The 15,105-nt window shown below is 46.2% G+C and overlaps 1 protein-coding gene across 1 annotated transcript in view; it reads left to right on the top strand.

Annotated features, from left to right (window-relative positions):
* Positions 1-2,102: 2,102 nt before the first annotated feature.
* The window catches only part of LOC147008378 (uncharacterized), a 44,443-nt gene continuing 31,440 nt past the window's right edge, over positions 2,103-15,105 (top strand). The window contains exon 1 of the mRNA XM_085864905.1: positions 2,103-2,451. Coding sequence (XP_085721031.1) covers positions 2,382-2,451 — 70 coding nt within the window. The 5' untranslated portion in view covers positions 2,103-2,381. The remainder of the gene's footprint in view (positions 2,452-15,105) is intronic.

The following is a 15,105-nucleotide window of genomic DNA, read 5'->3' on the forward strand; positions in this document are numbered from 1 at the left end:
AAACCTGACATTCCCTCTTGTGATCTGAACTCCCTTATTCCAAACCTGACATTCCCTCTTGTGATCTGAACTCCCTTATTCCAAACCTGACATTCCCTCTTGTGATCTGAACTCCCTTATTCCAAACCTGACATTCCCTCTTGTGATCTGAACTCCCTTATTCCAAACCTGACATTCCCTCATTGTAATCTGAACTCCCTATTCCCATTCAAGTGCTGCCTTTGTCGGGATCAGGAAGTTCCGTCTCAGGTGCAACCGATGTGTCTCTTCCATGAGCCTGATCCTCTCAGTCTCTGAGCTTGACCACAAGTTTTGTGGCTTCGCTGAAGATCATGACGTCGGTATCACGTTGGATTCCAACCAGCTCGTCCACCTTGTTTTGTAACTCCTTGCAGTCCCGCTTCAGTTTGTTCCTCCGATTCATCTCCATTAATTCTCTCCGGGGTTTCCTCTCCACATTCATGTAACAACACAACTCCGGAAGAGAACAAAAACATCTTTTACTGCGTTTTCTTTCACAACCCACGTGGCAGGTCGAGTTGATGACACGGTGTTGGTGGAACGTCCGCCAGGCTGAACATCCCACCGATAGGTCGTATCTGGATTCGGACCTGAACCAAAACCGAATCAGCTTGTTCTTGTCACCGAACCAACTCATCCGTCTCGTTTCGTCATAACTCGTCCACAATGTTTTGAGATGCGATAGTTATCGAACCTCCAACAACCCTGAGTCTTATCACGTCGCAACTTCAGGTTCTGTCATTATTTAATTCTAACCCTCGAAAACCGTCCAGCAGTTTGTCTAGCGTTGCATTAATAAGCGTTGCATTCTCTTGCGTTGCATTGTCTAGCGTTGCATTGTCTAGCGTTGCATTGTCTAGCGTTGCATTGTCTTGCGTTGCTTTGTCTGGTGGCCCACTGCACTGTCTCGCGGCCCCTTGCATTGTGCATTGTCTGGCAGCCCCGCCCCCATCAGGCTGATTGTATTGTCAAGAGTTGCATTGTCTCGCGGCCCCTTGCATTGTGCATTGTCTCGCGGCCCCGCCCCCATCTGGCTGATTGAGAGTCGTAGAATCTCCCACCCCTCTGATCCCTTCCTTTACAAAGGAATGCAATTTTGTGGAATTCTTTCAATCTATTAATATTTCGATCACTTTACAATTCCCCACTATAAAATACACTAGGTTAGTGTTTAAACCGAGTTTGTAGCTTATATCAATTTTGAGTTCAGCTGTCAGAAAAGAATAAGAAGAATGACAAACGGGCCCTGATGGGTCTCATTGTTCTTGTTCAGCGATGATGTCCCAAAGTCTAATGAGTGTGGTCGGATGAGGGATTCTCCACACGTGACTGGTCGCTAATTGATCGGTTTTTATTTCAATCTTGGTGGATTATTTGGAGTATTTATGTTGTGTTGAGACAATGGAGTGTCCTGGCCATCCCTACTTTAGAAGTTTACCGATTTCTTGATATTCATCACAAGTTCAGGTCCAGCCTTGAAGACCATTGCAGTTCGAAAAGGGCTGAACGTCACATTGAGTGCGTGCTTCGCGATGCGGCACCCCCGCGTAACCAGGACAGCTCTTCACAGTGACGTCACATACCCACGGAACTCAAATTTTCACAAATATCGATGAAGAAAATGTCGAAAGCTGTCACTAAACTTTTCAACGTTGATCAAAAAAAGAAAATTATATGTATTAATATATTAAGGTGAAAAATATTATAATTAATGACGCAGTGAAGGATTCGGGTTATGAAACAGATATCTGTGCGTTGTTCGTGGATCCGAGGAGAAGAATTCCTTCCGTTCCTCCACGTTTCAACCAATCAAAACGACGCATCGCTTTTCCTCCTTCGTCATTACCATCCCTCAGAGGTTATCGCCACCCTCCACTACTTTGACCAATCAAAGCTCGTTCTGATCCAGAGTTTGTCAGAATGCAGCACGAGGTACAGCGCCGAACGTGATTGGTCCAATGGTATCACGTGCCGCCGAGGATTCGCGATGCAGCATGAGGTACGTCACGAACATGATTGGTCCAGTCCTGTTTGCTGGAATCCTCGTGCATAACACACGTGGTGTCCTTTGACCAATCAGGAGCAGTGCAGTTGCAGTATCGTTTGCTTCAGCTCGATTAGTCTTGTCCCGCTCGTGTTGTTTTCGGGATTTTTTTTCTTTCTTGTTGAATCTGCGAGGAGATTATTTTTTTCTTTCTTGTTGAATCTGCGAGGAGATTATTTTTTTCTTTCTTGTTGAATCTGTGAGATTATTTTTTCTTTCTTGTTGAATCTGAGGTTTCGTGTTTTTATCGAGCATCTTCTCCCTTGTTCTGTTGAGTGGTTCTGTGGCCTCTCATTGTCTCCTTCCAGCACAAGGGATGTTTTCCCAAATAATGTGGTTGGGATATTTCTCCTCTGCAATCCACCTGGTTTTCGTTTTGGGGTTCAGTGAGTTCCGTCATTCCATATGCTCGTGGTGTGTTGTGCTGTCCGGGTGTGCACTGAGTTCTTCCCACACCCACGTGGGATGAGAGTGGTTCTGGTTGTGCAAGTTCGGATTCTTATTGCTCATTACCTTGAGTGCCCTCACACTCACACACACACACACACACACACACACACACACACACACACACACACACACACACTCATACACACACACACACATACTCACACACACACACACTCACACACACACACACACTCATACACACACACACATACACACACACACACATACACACATACACACACAGACACACACACACACACATACACAGATACACACATACACACACAACACACACACAGATACACACATACACACAGACACACATACACACACAACACACATACATACACACATACACACACGTACACACATACACACATACAAACACACATACATATACACACACATACACACATACACACACACATACACAGATACACACATACACACACACAACACACATACACACACGTACACACACATACACACACACACAACACACACACAGATACACACATACACACAGACACACACACACAACACACATACATACACACATACACACACACGTACACACATACACACACACACAACACAAACACACACATACATACACACATACACACACGTACACACACATACACACACACACAACACACACACACATACACACACACGTACACACACACACGTACACACATACACACATACACACACACATACACACATACACACACACACGTACACACATACACACATACACACACACAACACACATACACACACACACGTACACACATACACACATACACACACACACACACACGTACACACATACACACGTACACACATACACACATACACACACACGTACACACATACACACATACACACATACACACACACACATACACACACAGATACACACATACACACAGACACACATACACACACAACACACATACATACACACATACACACACACGTACACACATACACACACACGTACACACATACACACATACACACACACGTACACACATACACACATACTCACACACGTACACACATACACACACACGTACACACATACACACACACAGACACACAGACACACACACACACAACACAAACACACACATACATACACACATACACACACGTACACACACATACACACACACACAACACACACACACATACACACACACAGATACACACATACACACAGACACACATACACACACAACACACATACACACACACGTACACACACACACGTACACACATACACACATACACACACGTACACACATACACACACACGTACACACATACACACATACACACACACGTACACACATACACACACACGTACACACACACACACACACACACACACACACACACACACACACACACACACACACACATACACACATACACACACATACACACACACACACACACACACACACACATACACACACACATACACACACATACACACATACACACATACACACATACACACACGTACACACACACATACACACATACACACACACACACACACATACACACATACACACACACACACACACATACACACACATAGACACATACACACACACACACACAACACACACAGACACATACACAAACACACAGACACATAGACACACACAACACACACACACATACACACACATACATACATACACACACACACACACACACACACACACACACACACACACACACATACACACACACATACACACACACACACACACACACATCCTCTGCAGATTTTGATGTAGTTTTACATCTTGATGGAATATTTTAATTGGACGTCAAAAGCTGAAACATGAACTTTGACCTTTGTGTAGATTTTCCTTGTGATGAGAAGATCCACTTCCAATGTCAAAGTGGGGACTGTGTGACTGCATCCTGGCGTTGTGACGGCCGATCTGACTGTGACGATGGAAGTGATGAAGAAGATTGCCGTAAGTGGACGTTCACTGAAGGAAACTTTGTTTTGTGGTTTGGATGGAACCCAGTTTTGATTGTTACCCTCATTAAGTGCCCGAACAGAACGAGGCGAAACTTTACACATGTGACGTCAGAAGTCACATGGTTTGACAGCCTCATTGGATTGATGAAAAATATTAAATAATGTTTTCTTTGGAACCGCTTCACCAATTGATGTGAAACTTCACAAATGTGATCCAGTCTTGTCGTGATGGGGAACACATCTATCTATAATTCCAGCAATCTCTGTGTATGTCTGTGTGTGTGTGTGTGTGTGTGTGTGTGTGTGTGTGTGTGTGTGTGTGTGTGTGCGTGTCTGTGTGTGTGTGGCTGTGTCTGTGACCGCTGTTTCTTGACAACCACTGGTCCGATCTAATCGAAACTTGCCAGGTGTATTGTTGGGGACCTGAGTATGTATCTTTTGAAGGTTTCATATTAATCGGACAAGTGCGTCCCAAGTTATGGCCATTTATTTACCAAACCAATGACAAGACACGTTGCTGTGGACATTTATTTACCAAACCAATTGCAAGACACGTTGCTGCGTAGGCGTGGCCGATGGGGAAAGGGCACCATTTAGTTACCGTGGCGTAGGAGTGGCAATGGTCAATGGTAGCGAATGTCATGGCAAGCAAAGACAGGGAGGTAAACTTGATTTTAATTTAGATTTTAATTAACTCTGTGTGTGTAAGTATCACAGCAGTTGTGACTTCAATGCAAGCGATAATTCGTGGAATGCATGTGAACATTCCGTACGGGCACGCACCACTTCCGGATAGTGATGACTCACTGTATTCTAATAATTTCTCGATTTCTTATGCACGTAATGCTCCAATCCAGTCGTCGTTTACGAGAGCGAAGGAATGGCTGTGTGGTTGTTTGAAAGGTTTTTTTTTTGGTTTGCACGTACGGCCACGCACGTACGGGCACGCGAGAGCGAAGGATCGACTTGTGTGGTTGTTTCTGTCACGCGGTTTGTTTGTTTATTTTTTTTTGCACGTACGGCCACGCACGTACGGCCACGTACTGGTGTTTTAAATTTCAACTTGATCGGACGCATGGTCTGGCAGCCAGAATTATTAAATTTTTTGATTTGGGTTCTTTTTCTTTTCTTTTTTTAAATAACGCTCACTTGGCTGTGCTTGGATAGGTTGAGGGTGGAGGAGTAGAATCTGAAATGTGAATCCTATCCAGGTTCCTCCTGATGATTTCATCTTTGCTTTTTGCTTCAATGTTTTTAATGTGGAACAACGAACCATTTCTCTACAGGAGAAAATACTGTTACGAATCTGGCAGCCATTTGCACACAACCAGACAGCAGTCCCCGCAGTTCAGTTATTTCGGTAAGTATGTGTTTATAGTCAGGGTCCCGTACTTCTGTCGAATGGGTTAATTTCATGTGTGCGCTGCGGGTTTCTTGATCGTCAGGTTTTTTACATTAAATCTCCCCTTCGCTCCATCATTGCCATTACGCACGTGTTGGGGGCCACGGGCATAGGCGGGGTGAGGTCGACTCCGCCCAGCGAGATGGGTGTACCTCGCAACCAATGAGGGATTGGACTACCTCAGAAGCCCACGACCAATCCGGAGACGAGTTACCTCAGGGCGGCCCCGCCCAGCCAGATGGGAGGTTCGCCACCGTCCAATCAGAATGCGAGTGGCCAGGGGGAAGAAATCCCTCGGGCCTCGCAAAAGGGAAGAGTGGAGTGGTCCTCAAGAAGAGAGTAGAGCAGTCATCGTGGCCATTGCTCTTGGTGTGCGTCGTTGGAGTCATTGTGGCCATTGCTCTTGGTGTGCATCGTTGGAGTCATCGTCGCGATTGCTCTTGGGCTCCTCATGGTGGTGGTGGTCGAGCAGCCAGGATCGTAGGCTCGGTGGATTCTGGGACGTGGGTTCGAGTCCCACCGTGGTGGGTTGGAGTCCGGTGTGACTGCACGAGGCGGAAAGGTACCCGGCCAGGCTCTGTTCCCCCAGCTGAACAATCCTCCTCGGCTGGAGGACCGAATAAAGACCCAACGGAGTCCATTTCTTCTGTGTGTGTGTTTGTGTGTGTGTGTGTGTGTGTGTGTGTATGTGTGTGTGTGTGTTTGTGTGTGTCCGTGTGCCCCATCCTAAAGTAGAAATTGCTCAGTGTTTGCTTGTATTTAGCATTTCTCATATTCGGTTTTCACTCTGCTCTTTGTGCTCCACTGCCCCATTATATATAAACCCCAATTGTTCAATGTACCAGCTCGTTGTTGTGCTTCCTATTATTGACCCAGCACGGTTCTTGCGTAAGAACCAGTAAGCCGATTGGGCTGTAAGTTGTCGTTTGGACCGACGGACTTTGGTAATTCCGCTCGGTTACACCGGACTGAGGTCGTTAGAGCGACCCGGTTCGACAGAGTCCGTTGAGGGTGTTACTTCCCCGGTAATTTGACGACGTGGGTACTAAGGTATATTGAAATTTGGTTATTAACCCGACCCCACGCCATTAGAGAATTGGCGATCACGGTCCTTAAGTGACCCGTGACCTTCGGAGTTGTCCGAGAGTCACGACCTAAATTCCGGGTGTTCGGTGGGAGACGGTTCCACTGCTCTACCTGGCGGCCGTTCCTCGCCACCGACCCCCGGCCCACAACAATACGTCAACAAATCAAGTAGTGGGCACGAAATGGGTTGCCAGTTTGGAAAGAGCAAGGCAGGGTGCCAGACTGGATATAAAACACACAAGATGGCCATTGGAATGTTCTAACTTGCTATTTCTGTTGCGGTTCAAAGTGTCATCTCATAAATAAAATTTGTTGTCTGTCTGTATGTTCACATTATTTTGCAAAGACCGCTGGGCTAACAACCACCACATTTAACACACAGACCAAGTCTGCTCCAGGGATTGTCCTCAGGGTATTTTCATTCACCACCTCAACCTTTAAAGACCCTTAAGAACCCAAAGATCCCTAAGACCTCTTAAGACCACCTCAACCTTTAAAGACACTAAAGAACCTAAAGATCCCTAAGACCTCTTAAGACCGCAAAGACCCTTTAAGACCATTCAGAGCCTGAAGACCCTGAAATACCCCAAAACCCTTTGAGACCACAAAAACCCATAAGACCTTGAAGATCCTGAGACCCATAAGACCATAACGACTCGGTCCACGCATGAAGCCGTCTGTGAAGCCATGTGACGATATGTGTATTAATTACATCAGGTGCACCGTGACCACACCTACATCTATTAATTGCATACTATTGCAATGTGTGCTTGTTGTTGGCTTAATGGTTAGATTGGTGGGTTTGGGACCCTCGGGTCCGAAGTTCAAATCCTGCTTGGCTGTTCAATTAATACCAGCTGGGGTTGACTCAGCCTGCCATCCTTCTGAGGTCAGCAATCTGAGTCCCAGTTTGTTGGGATGATTGAGTTGTTCAAGTATCCTGTGTTGAAGTGGTGACCCGTCCAGGACAGGAGACTCCTATGGCAGCACTGATGCTCTCTGCAGAGTATGATTCTGTTGCGGATTCGCGCCCGCCGGCGTGCGAGCGGCCACGTAACTCGAATCGCGGCACGTCGCCCACCGGACGGACAATCCCGTCGTGACCCTCTCGGACTAACGCCGGGAACTAGTCACGGGTGGGCCTTTCGGCCTCACCATGATCATGCCAATCGGCCCCCCGCGTGGGATAGGGTTGTTCGCCAAATTCGACCTATCTAAGTACCCACACGGAGGGTAGACCGGGCGATCGCACCTCGCCGCAGGTCGACTTCGGATACGGGCCACTTTAAGCGACCCGTTCCGTACTATCGGGATAACCGAGCTGTGTTATCGTCGGCCTCGACGGTTCCGATTAATTATCAGGCGTATTTAGCCCCTACCAACCCTTTACGTGAAGTAAGATGGAGATTCAATTAGAGAAAAGACGAAGCGAAACGGGAAAAACAGTTCAACATAAAGCACATTTATTCCGCGGCAAACGGAAAGCACACATATACAATTTCAACAAATATGCACCAAAAGCAAATGTAACAAAAGAAGAAACACCACAATAATGCACAAAAAGCAAATGTAAAAGAGAAACACAATGCAGATCTACTACCGACTACCGAGCACACGGCAACACTTATACAGTTTTACTTCACAGACGGCGCCGACAACACATATACTCAAAGCAAAAGAAAAAGGGACCACCTCCACTACAACGGGGCAGACGGGCCTGGGGCCGAGACCGCGTCGAGCCTACCCGTCTGGTGATGAGCCGCAAAATGGCGGTGGCGCCCCGACTCCGCGGGCCTCGCTGGCACTGCCTGGAATGGGGTGGGAACGGGGCCCCCTTCTCACACTATCTCAGCGCGGGGGGAAACAGGAGGGGGTTGTTGATGCTCGGGGGAATGAGGATATCTCGCTGGCTTGGGTCCCGCGACGAGCGTCTCCACCGCGACCTCGGTCGCGTTACCGGCCTCCCCTCTCCGCAGCTCCCCGACTCTGACACGAGCGCCCTCTCGACTGCCTTCGCCGCCGCCACAACTCTCCAACTCTCCCACTCTCCACTCTTCTCAACTCCGTCCAACTGCGATTCAGAAACTCTTTTCCTCTCCCGATTCAGAAACTCCCTCAACAACTGCCTTTTCGGCGAGCGAACGCGGCCCTTTATAGCCCCCGGGGCTTTGCTCCTTCACCTTCGACCCTTCACCTCTGGCTGGCTCCCCATTGGACAGAGGAAAAGTGGGCGTGAATGATTCTTGATCCGATTTCTCGGAAAGGCTGGTGTTTTTGCACCCGCTGCTCGGTGCGCGCCCTGTACGAGTTCAGGATCGGTGCCCACAAGCGGCGCGGGAATGGCGGTGATGCGATGGTTGTGAGAGCGAGATGTGACGGCAAGGGTCGTGGCTGTTGTTGTGAAGCGGCGTTGCGGTTGGTGGTTGTTGTGTGATGGCTGTTGAGACGTGGTTGGTGGTGGTTGTGGTGGTAGTAATGGCGGCTGGTCCAAAATAAAGATAGTAAAAGAAAAACGGCTATCTAAAAGTGTCGCAGCCCGAATGAATGATATTTATTCCCTCTAAACAACGGGTTTGGGCCTAACTACACATATACTTACAGAGATATCTCACCTACGGGACCTGAATGGTGGTTTGCGAATTTCGTTAACCACAACAATTCCAATGGATTGGATTGGATTCTGATTACTGTGATGAAGGACTGTACCGGTTTGGTCTTCCATTTGGATTTATTTATTTCAATCTCAACCAAAATTAAATTGAATAATAATAAAAAAATAATGTCATGGGTGAGTGTCAGGTGTCCCATTAAAGCGGCACGGCTTGGTACCTGGCTTGGTACCAAGCTTGGTACCTGGCCGGCTTGGTACCCGGTCATCACTGCCAGCAGTTATAAAATGGTAGTTATGATTACATCTCTTCTTAACTACGTAACACACCAGTTCACAAACACCACACCACACAATTCCTGGTGAGGGTGTGTAATCTCTGATTGATCTTTTTCTTGTTTTCTTTTTGTTGTGGATTATTCAGCTTCTCAATCCTGTCTGCCTCATGATTTTGTTTGTGGTGGAGGTAGATGCTTACCTTCAAAATGGGTTTGTGATGGAGAGGTGGACTGCACTGACCGATCTGATGAAGCTCCAGAAACCTGTGGTGAGTTCAAGTACTGTTTTATATTCTAATATGGAGTTTAATTGTCCCATATTTTTCGTTAAGCATATTAACATGATATCTTTGTGGATGTGATGACGACCTTTGAGCTTATCGGCCTGGTTTTTTGATGTTTTACCCTCATCACAAAAACAAAACAGACCTGTGGTCTTGCTTCAATCGTTGTGATGGCGATGCCTTACAATGCTTTTGTTTCAGACAGGAGCTGCCCTCCTACGGAGTTTGCATGTCGTGGTCGGTTGACAAGTCATTGCATATCAAAGACTTGGCTGTGTGATGGGGAGAAAGATTGCAACAACGGAGCCGATGAGATTGATTGTGGTAAAGATGCTGTGCATTCATTGGTTGAGGTTATTTCGTAAGCTGATTACCGGTGCACGTTTACCATGGACTGTGAGGAGGTTGGAGGAACGTGTGTGGGAGTGGGGGGTGGGGGTGGGTGAGCTGTGCATGCTGGAAGTCCTTTGCCAGGTCGATGGTATGGGTTTGGGATTTAATATTTAAATGCTGTCTCATGGTTTAATAGTGAACACGGTGGTTACAAAGAAAACGTTGCTGTTTGGATGTGTTTTATCATCATGGGAATACCCTGCTGTGCTGCCATTGCTCCCCTCACACTGCCTTCCCTCACCCTCCCCTCACAGTTCCTTCACTTGCTCTTACACTGCCTTCCCTCCCCCTCCCCTCACAGTTCCTTCACTTGCTCTTACACTGCCTTCCCTTCCCCTCCCAGGACGGTGTCCTGGCGTTGTTAATGTTTCGTGCAACCCGTTTGAACATGATGTTTTAATGTTCCCAATTTCACTCAATCCTGTACTATTGCCGGCATTGAGGGACCATTAACACCCCCACCCCCCCACCCCCGCTTTTGCTCAAGTCCCCCGATCAAACGCATGTCCAGAACATCCCCTTCCCCTCCCCTCTACCTCCCTCTCCTCCGTTTTATGAGACTCCCGGAGTGTATCGTGACGTGTGGTGTGGCCTCGCTCTCCTCCACCCCTTCCGAGCTTTCCCCCATAATGGAGACCATGAATTGTGTTTAGTTCATTGTCATGATCTCATATTTATTCCAACATGTGCATCGACAGGTGAAGGAGAGCTTGCACCTGCACCACCTACTGACATTCCCAGGAAAACTCCCGGCATGACACCGACAATGAAAGGTATCATGTTTACTTTTCCTCGGTTTAAAAGCTCGAATTGAGGTTTGTGAAACGTCTAACAGGAGCTTTTAATTGGATTCGCTATATATGCTGGATGTCCCTTATTGTCGGGTTTTCCGTGTGTGTGTGTGTGTGTGTGTGTGTGTGTGTGTGTGTGTGTGTGTGTGTGTGTGTGTGTGTGTGTGTGTGAATGTGTGTGTGTATGTCTGTCTGCAAAGCGAGGCTCCACAGCACGAACCAGCGAACCAATTTCGATGAAACTTTGCCAACAGGTGCCATATGGTCTGGGAATGTGCGCGTTTGAATTTCGTTGCCGAGCAACCAACGGTTGCTGTGCAGCGGCCGAAAAACCGCGTACAGTATTTTCAATACCTGTCCTTCAGTTTTGAATGTAGAGAAACAAGACTTCGGAATTAAACACTTCGAGATATTTAGAAAATTTTACTCGAGCCGATTTTTGATTGAGGTTTTATTTTTCAAATGGTCGTCCTTCAAAAATCGGGTGTCTATTTACCGTCATTTTTTATGAGGGGCTTAGGAAAGTGGGCGCAGCTTAGGGAAAGTGGACGTGGTTGATGAAAAGTGGGAGTGGCGTCGGAAAGTGGGCGTGGCCTATGGAAAGTGGGCGTGGCTTATAAAAAATTGTGTGGCTCAGGAGGTGTGGTCAAACAAGAGCATTGAGAGAAGTTTATCGGGTTTTTCGTGTGTGTGTGTGTGTGTGTGTGTGTGTGTGTGTGTGTGTGTGTGTGTGTCTGCCACGCGAGGCTCCACAGCACAAACCAGCAAACCGATTATTTTTCAAATGGTAGTCCTTCAAAAATAGGGTGTCTATTTACCGCCATTTTTTATGAGGAGTGCCAGTTGGCAAAATACGCAATAGGAAAAATCTTGCCAGGCAGAGGAACAATTGTATGTGAACCAATACGTCTTGGCAATGAATCTTCGTCGGTGGATCGGTCAGAATTAAAAGCATCGTCTCCAGCGCTTCGATCCTCGCGAATCCCTCGTCGCCTACCGGCTTGTCCCTTTACTATTTGATCCAATAATTATTGAACATGTCACCAGGCTCCACAGGTGAGACGACTCTTGCACCTGGCACCACAGGTGAGCCAACACTTGCACCTGTGCGGAAAGTCATACCTGTAACACCCAAGCCACCACGTATCACCATCCTCCCAAATCCCCACACAGGTTTGTCGGTTTGAGTTGGGAGAACAGGATGTTCATGGGTTGTATTGAGGTTTGATTTGCTTCTCCACACCATGTCGTTCTCACTCAATGACTGGACGTTTGATGACTTTGGTTTTCATCATGTTTCGAGTTTGCATTCTAATATTGGCTGCTCTAAGAGCACCCTTATTCTGGACATTTCCATCTGTCTGTCTATCCGCGAAACTTTGGTCAAGCCTCAGGGCTAAACCACTCAACCGATTCCAATGAAATTTGGTAGGTAGGACCAATATTTCTGGGAATTGTGTGCTTTCGAATATGGGACCCCGGGCCCCAGCAACGGCCCTTTAGAGCGGTCAAAAAATCAAAAAAAAAAAATCGAAGCTTAGAGTTCTGTGCGAAATCTGTCTAGCTCCCTTCATGCCAATTTGCAGCCCCAACAAAAAATATTTGTAGGAGGAGATAGGTTTTGGGCGAGTACATGTCGAACATTTCAGAAACGGTTAATTGCGAATATCTCTAAAGGCGCTGTCACACCTTGACGATTTAGCCAGAAATGGCAACGTATAAAAATGTATGTAAAACGTTGGCGTACGCTGAAATTTTGATGGTTTTTTTAAAGTTTTGGTCGTAATCATAACGTGTTGGTCGTATGCATAACCTATTAGTAACGGGCACAGAACGTTTCGTTGTCTTATACAGTAGATAACTTATACCAACGAATGCGAAGCTTGTTGTCGGCGTTCACAACCTCTGCCTAACGATAGTTTAACTTTGGCATAGCGCGCTGCGCGTATCTCCGACGAACTCGTGGCGTAGCCTGTTAAAAACCTGCCGCACGCCGATTTAAATCATAACCGCCTGAGAATTGGAAGTGTCAACATCGCAGTCACACGTTGACGATTTAGCCAGCGTATGCCGACCTATGAAAAATGTGTCTAAAACGCTGGCACATGTCGAATACGGTATGGGTAAGTTGTGTATACGTTAAGAGCACGCTGAGAAACGATGAAGTACGCTGTCATATTTCGTGGTACATTTAGTACGTCGTGAAATTTCAAGCATGCTGAAAATTTTACGACGTACTCGCCGTATGGCTCACACGTTCCGCTACGCTGGGAATAAGTTGAAGGCACGATATGCGTTCGTTGACACACGTCGACACAAGTTCCTTGTAAGTTACTCATAAGTCGAAACACGTCGAGGTGATGTTTTGCATACCCAAAACTTATTTTCTCTGTCAAGGTACATTTTCTTTTGTTCTCCTTGGCTCCGTGAAGGCACGTGACAAAATATCTGACGTTGTTGTTGTTGTTTTTTTATTACTATTATTTTTTTCGTCTATCACGAATTTTAAAATATATTCGGACATTTGCTTTTAAGTTTCGACGTCGACGTGACAATATCCTCAAACAGAAAATATTCACAGAGGAGGAACTAAGAATAAGACATGAGCAAACTGAAGAGGCAATCGGACGTGACGTAACGGCACGTGACGAAATATCGAAAGTTATTGTTGTTGTTTTTTTTAATGCTGCCAATATGCCATTATACGGTAGCTGTAAATTAGAAACACGTTCAGTAAGATCTGTGGTCGTCCGGAAGACGTCAATCAAATACGTCTACATACCTCAATATGCGTTGGAGGTACGTTACACATAGGTGATAAATAAGTTTCGGGTACGCTAATCATTACCTCGACGTGTTTCGACTTCTGAGTAACTTACAAGTAACGTGTGTCGACGTGTGTCAACGATCGCATAACGTGCCTACAACTTATGGCCAGCGTAGCGGAACGTGTGAGTCATACGCTGGCCTACGTCGTAAAATTTCAAGCATGCTAAAATTTGAGGACAACCGCAAAGTACAACGATGAAAGCCAGCGTACTACGACGGATGGCAGTGTTTTTCAGCGTGCTCTTAACGTATACAAAAATTACACATAACGTATTCGACGTGTGCGGGCGTTTTAGCCCAATTTTGCATACGTCAGGCATACGTTGGCTAAATCGTCAAGGTGTGACAGGGCCTTAAGAGAAAGAGTCTGATTTTCATGAAACTTGGGTGAAATGTGTACAATGTGGCTCGTATGTACACAAAAATGAATGGTTGCTATGCACACCTCCATTGTTTAGCAACAGCTAAAATACTTTATCGTACATCGTACACTTATTGTGGACTGTACAAAAAAATTAAATACCTCCGAAACTGGACCTCCGAGGGACCTGTTTTTTTTTGTGCCCAAGGAGAATGTCTTACAGCATCATATAAAAAAATAAAATCTTTAGCGAATAGATAAATGGAATTACCAGGGCTGCCAATTGTTTGAGTTTCTTTGGAAACATGCCTGAAATTTCACAAGGCGGGTTTCTGGGCGCAAACTAAGAGGGCTGTGATAATCATATTTATTGTGCTAAATTGATTGATAGCATGTACATGAATATCGGCAAGTCGCGTCGGCCAGCTTTCCATCTCGAGCGAGCAGCCATGTCGCCTACCGGCTTGTTATTAATTATTTATTTATTTATTTATTAGAGCTTCCACCCGTTATCGAACCTGCAACATTTGTTGATGTGAAT

The sequence above is a fragment of the Eptatretus burgeri genome, chromosome 19 (assembly GCF_056783735.1).
Source record: "Eptatretus burgeri isolate ZD-2024b chromosome 19, Ebu_testis_v1, whole genome shotgun sequence".
In the NCBI taxonomy this organism is placed as follows: Eukaryota; Metazoa; Chordata; class Myxini; order Myxiniformes; family Myxinidae; genus Eptatretus; species Eptatretus burgeri.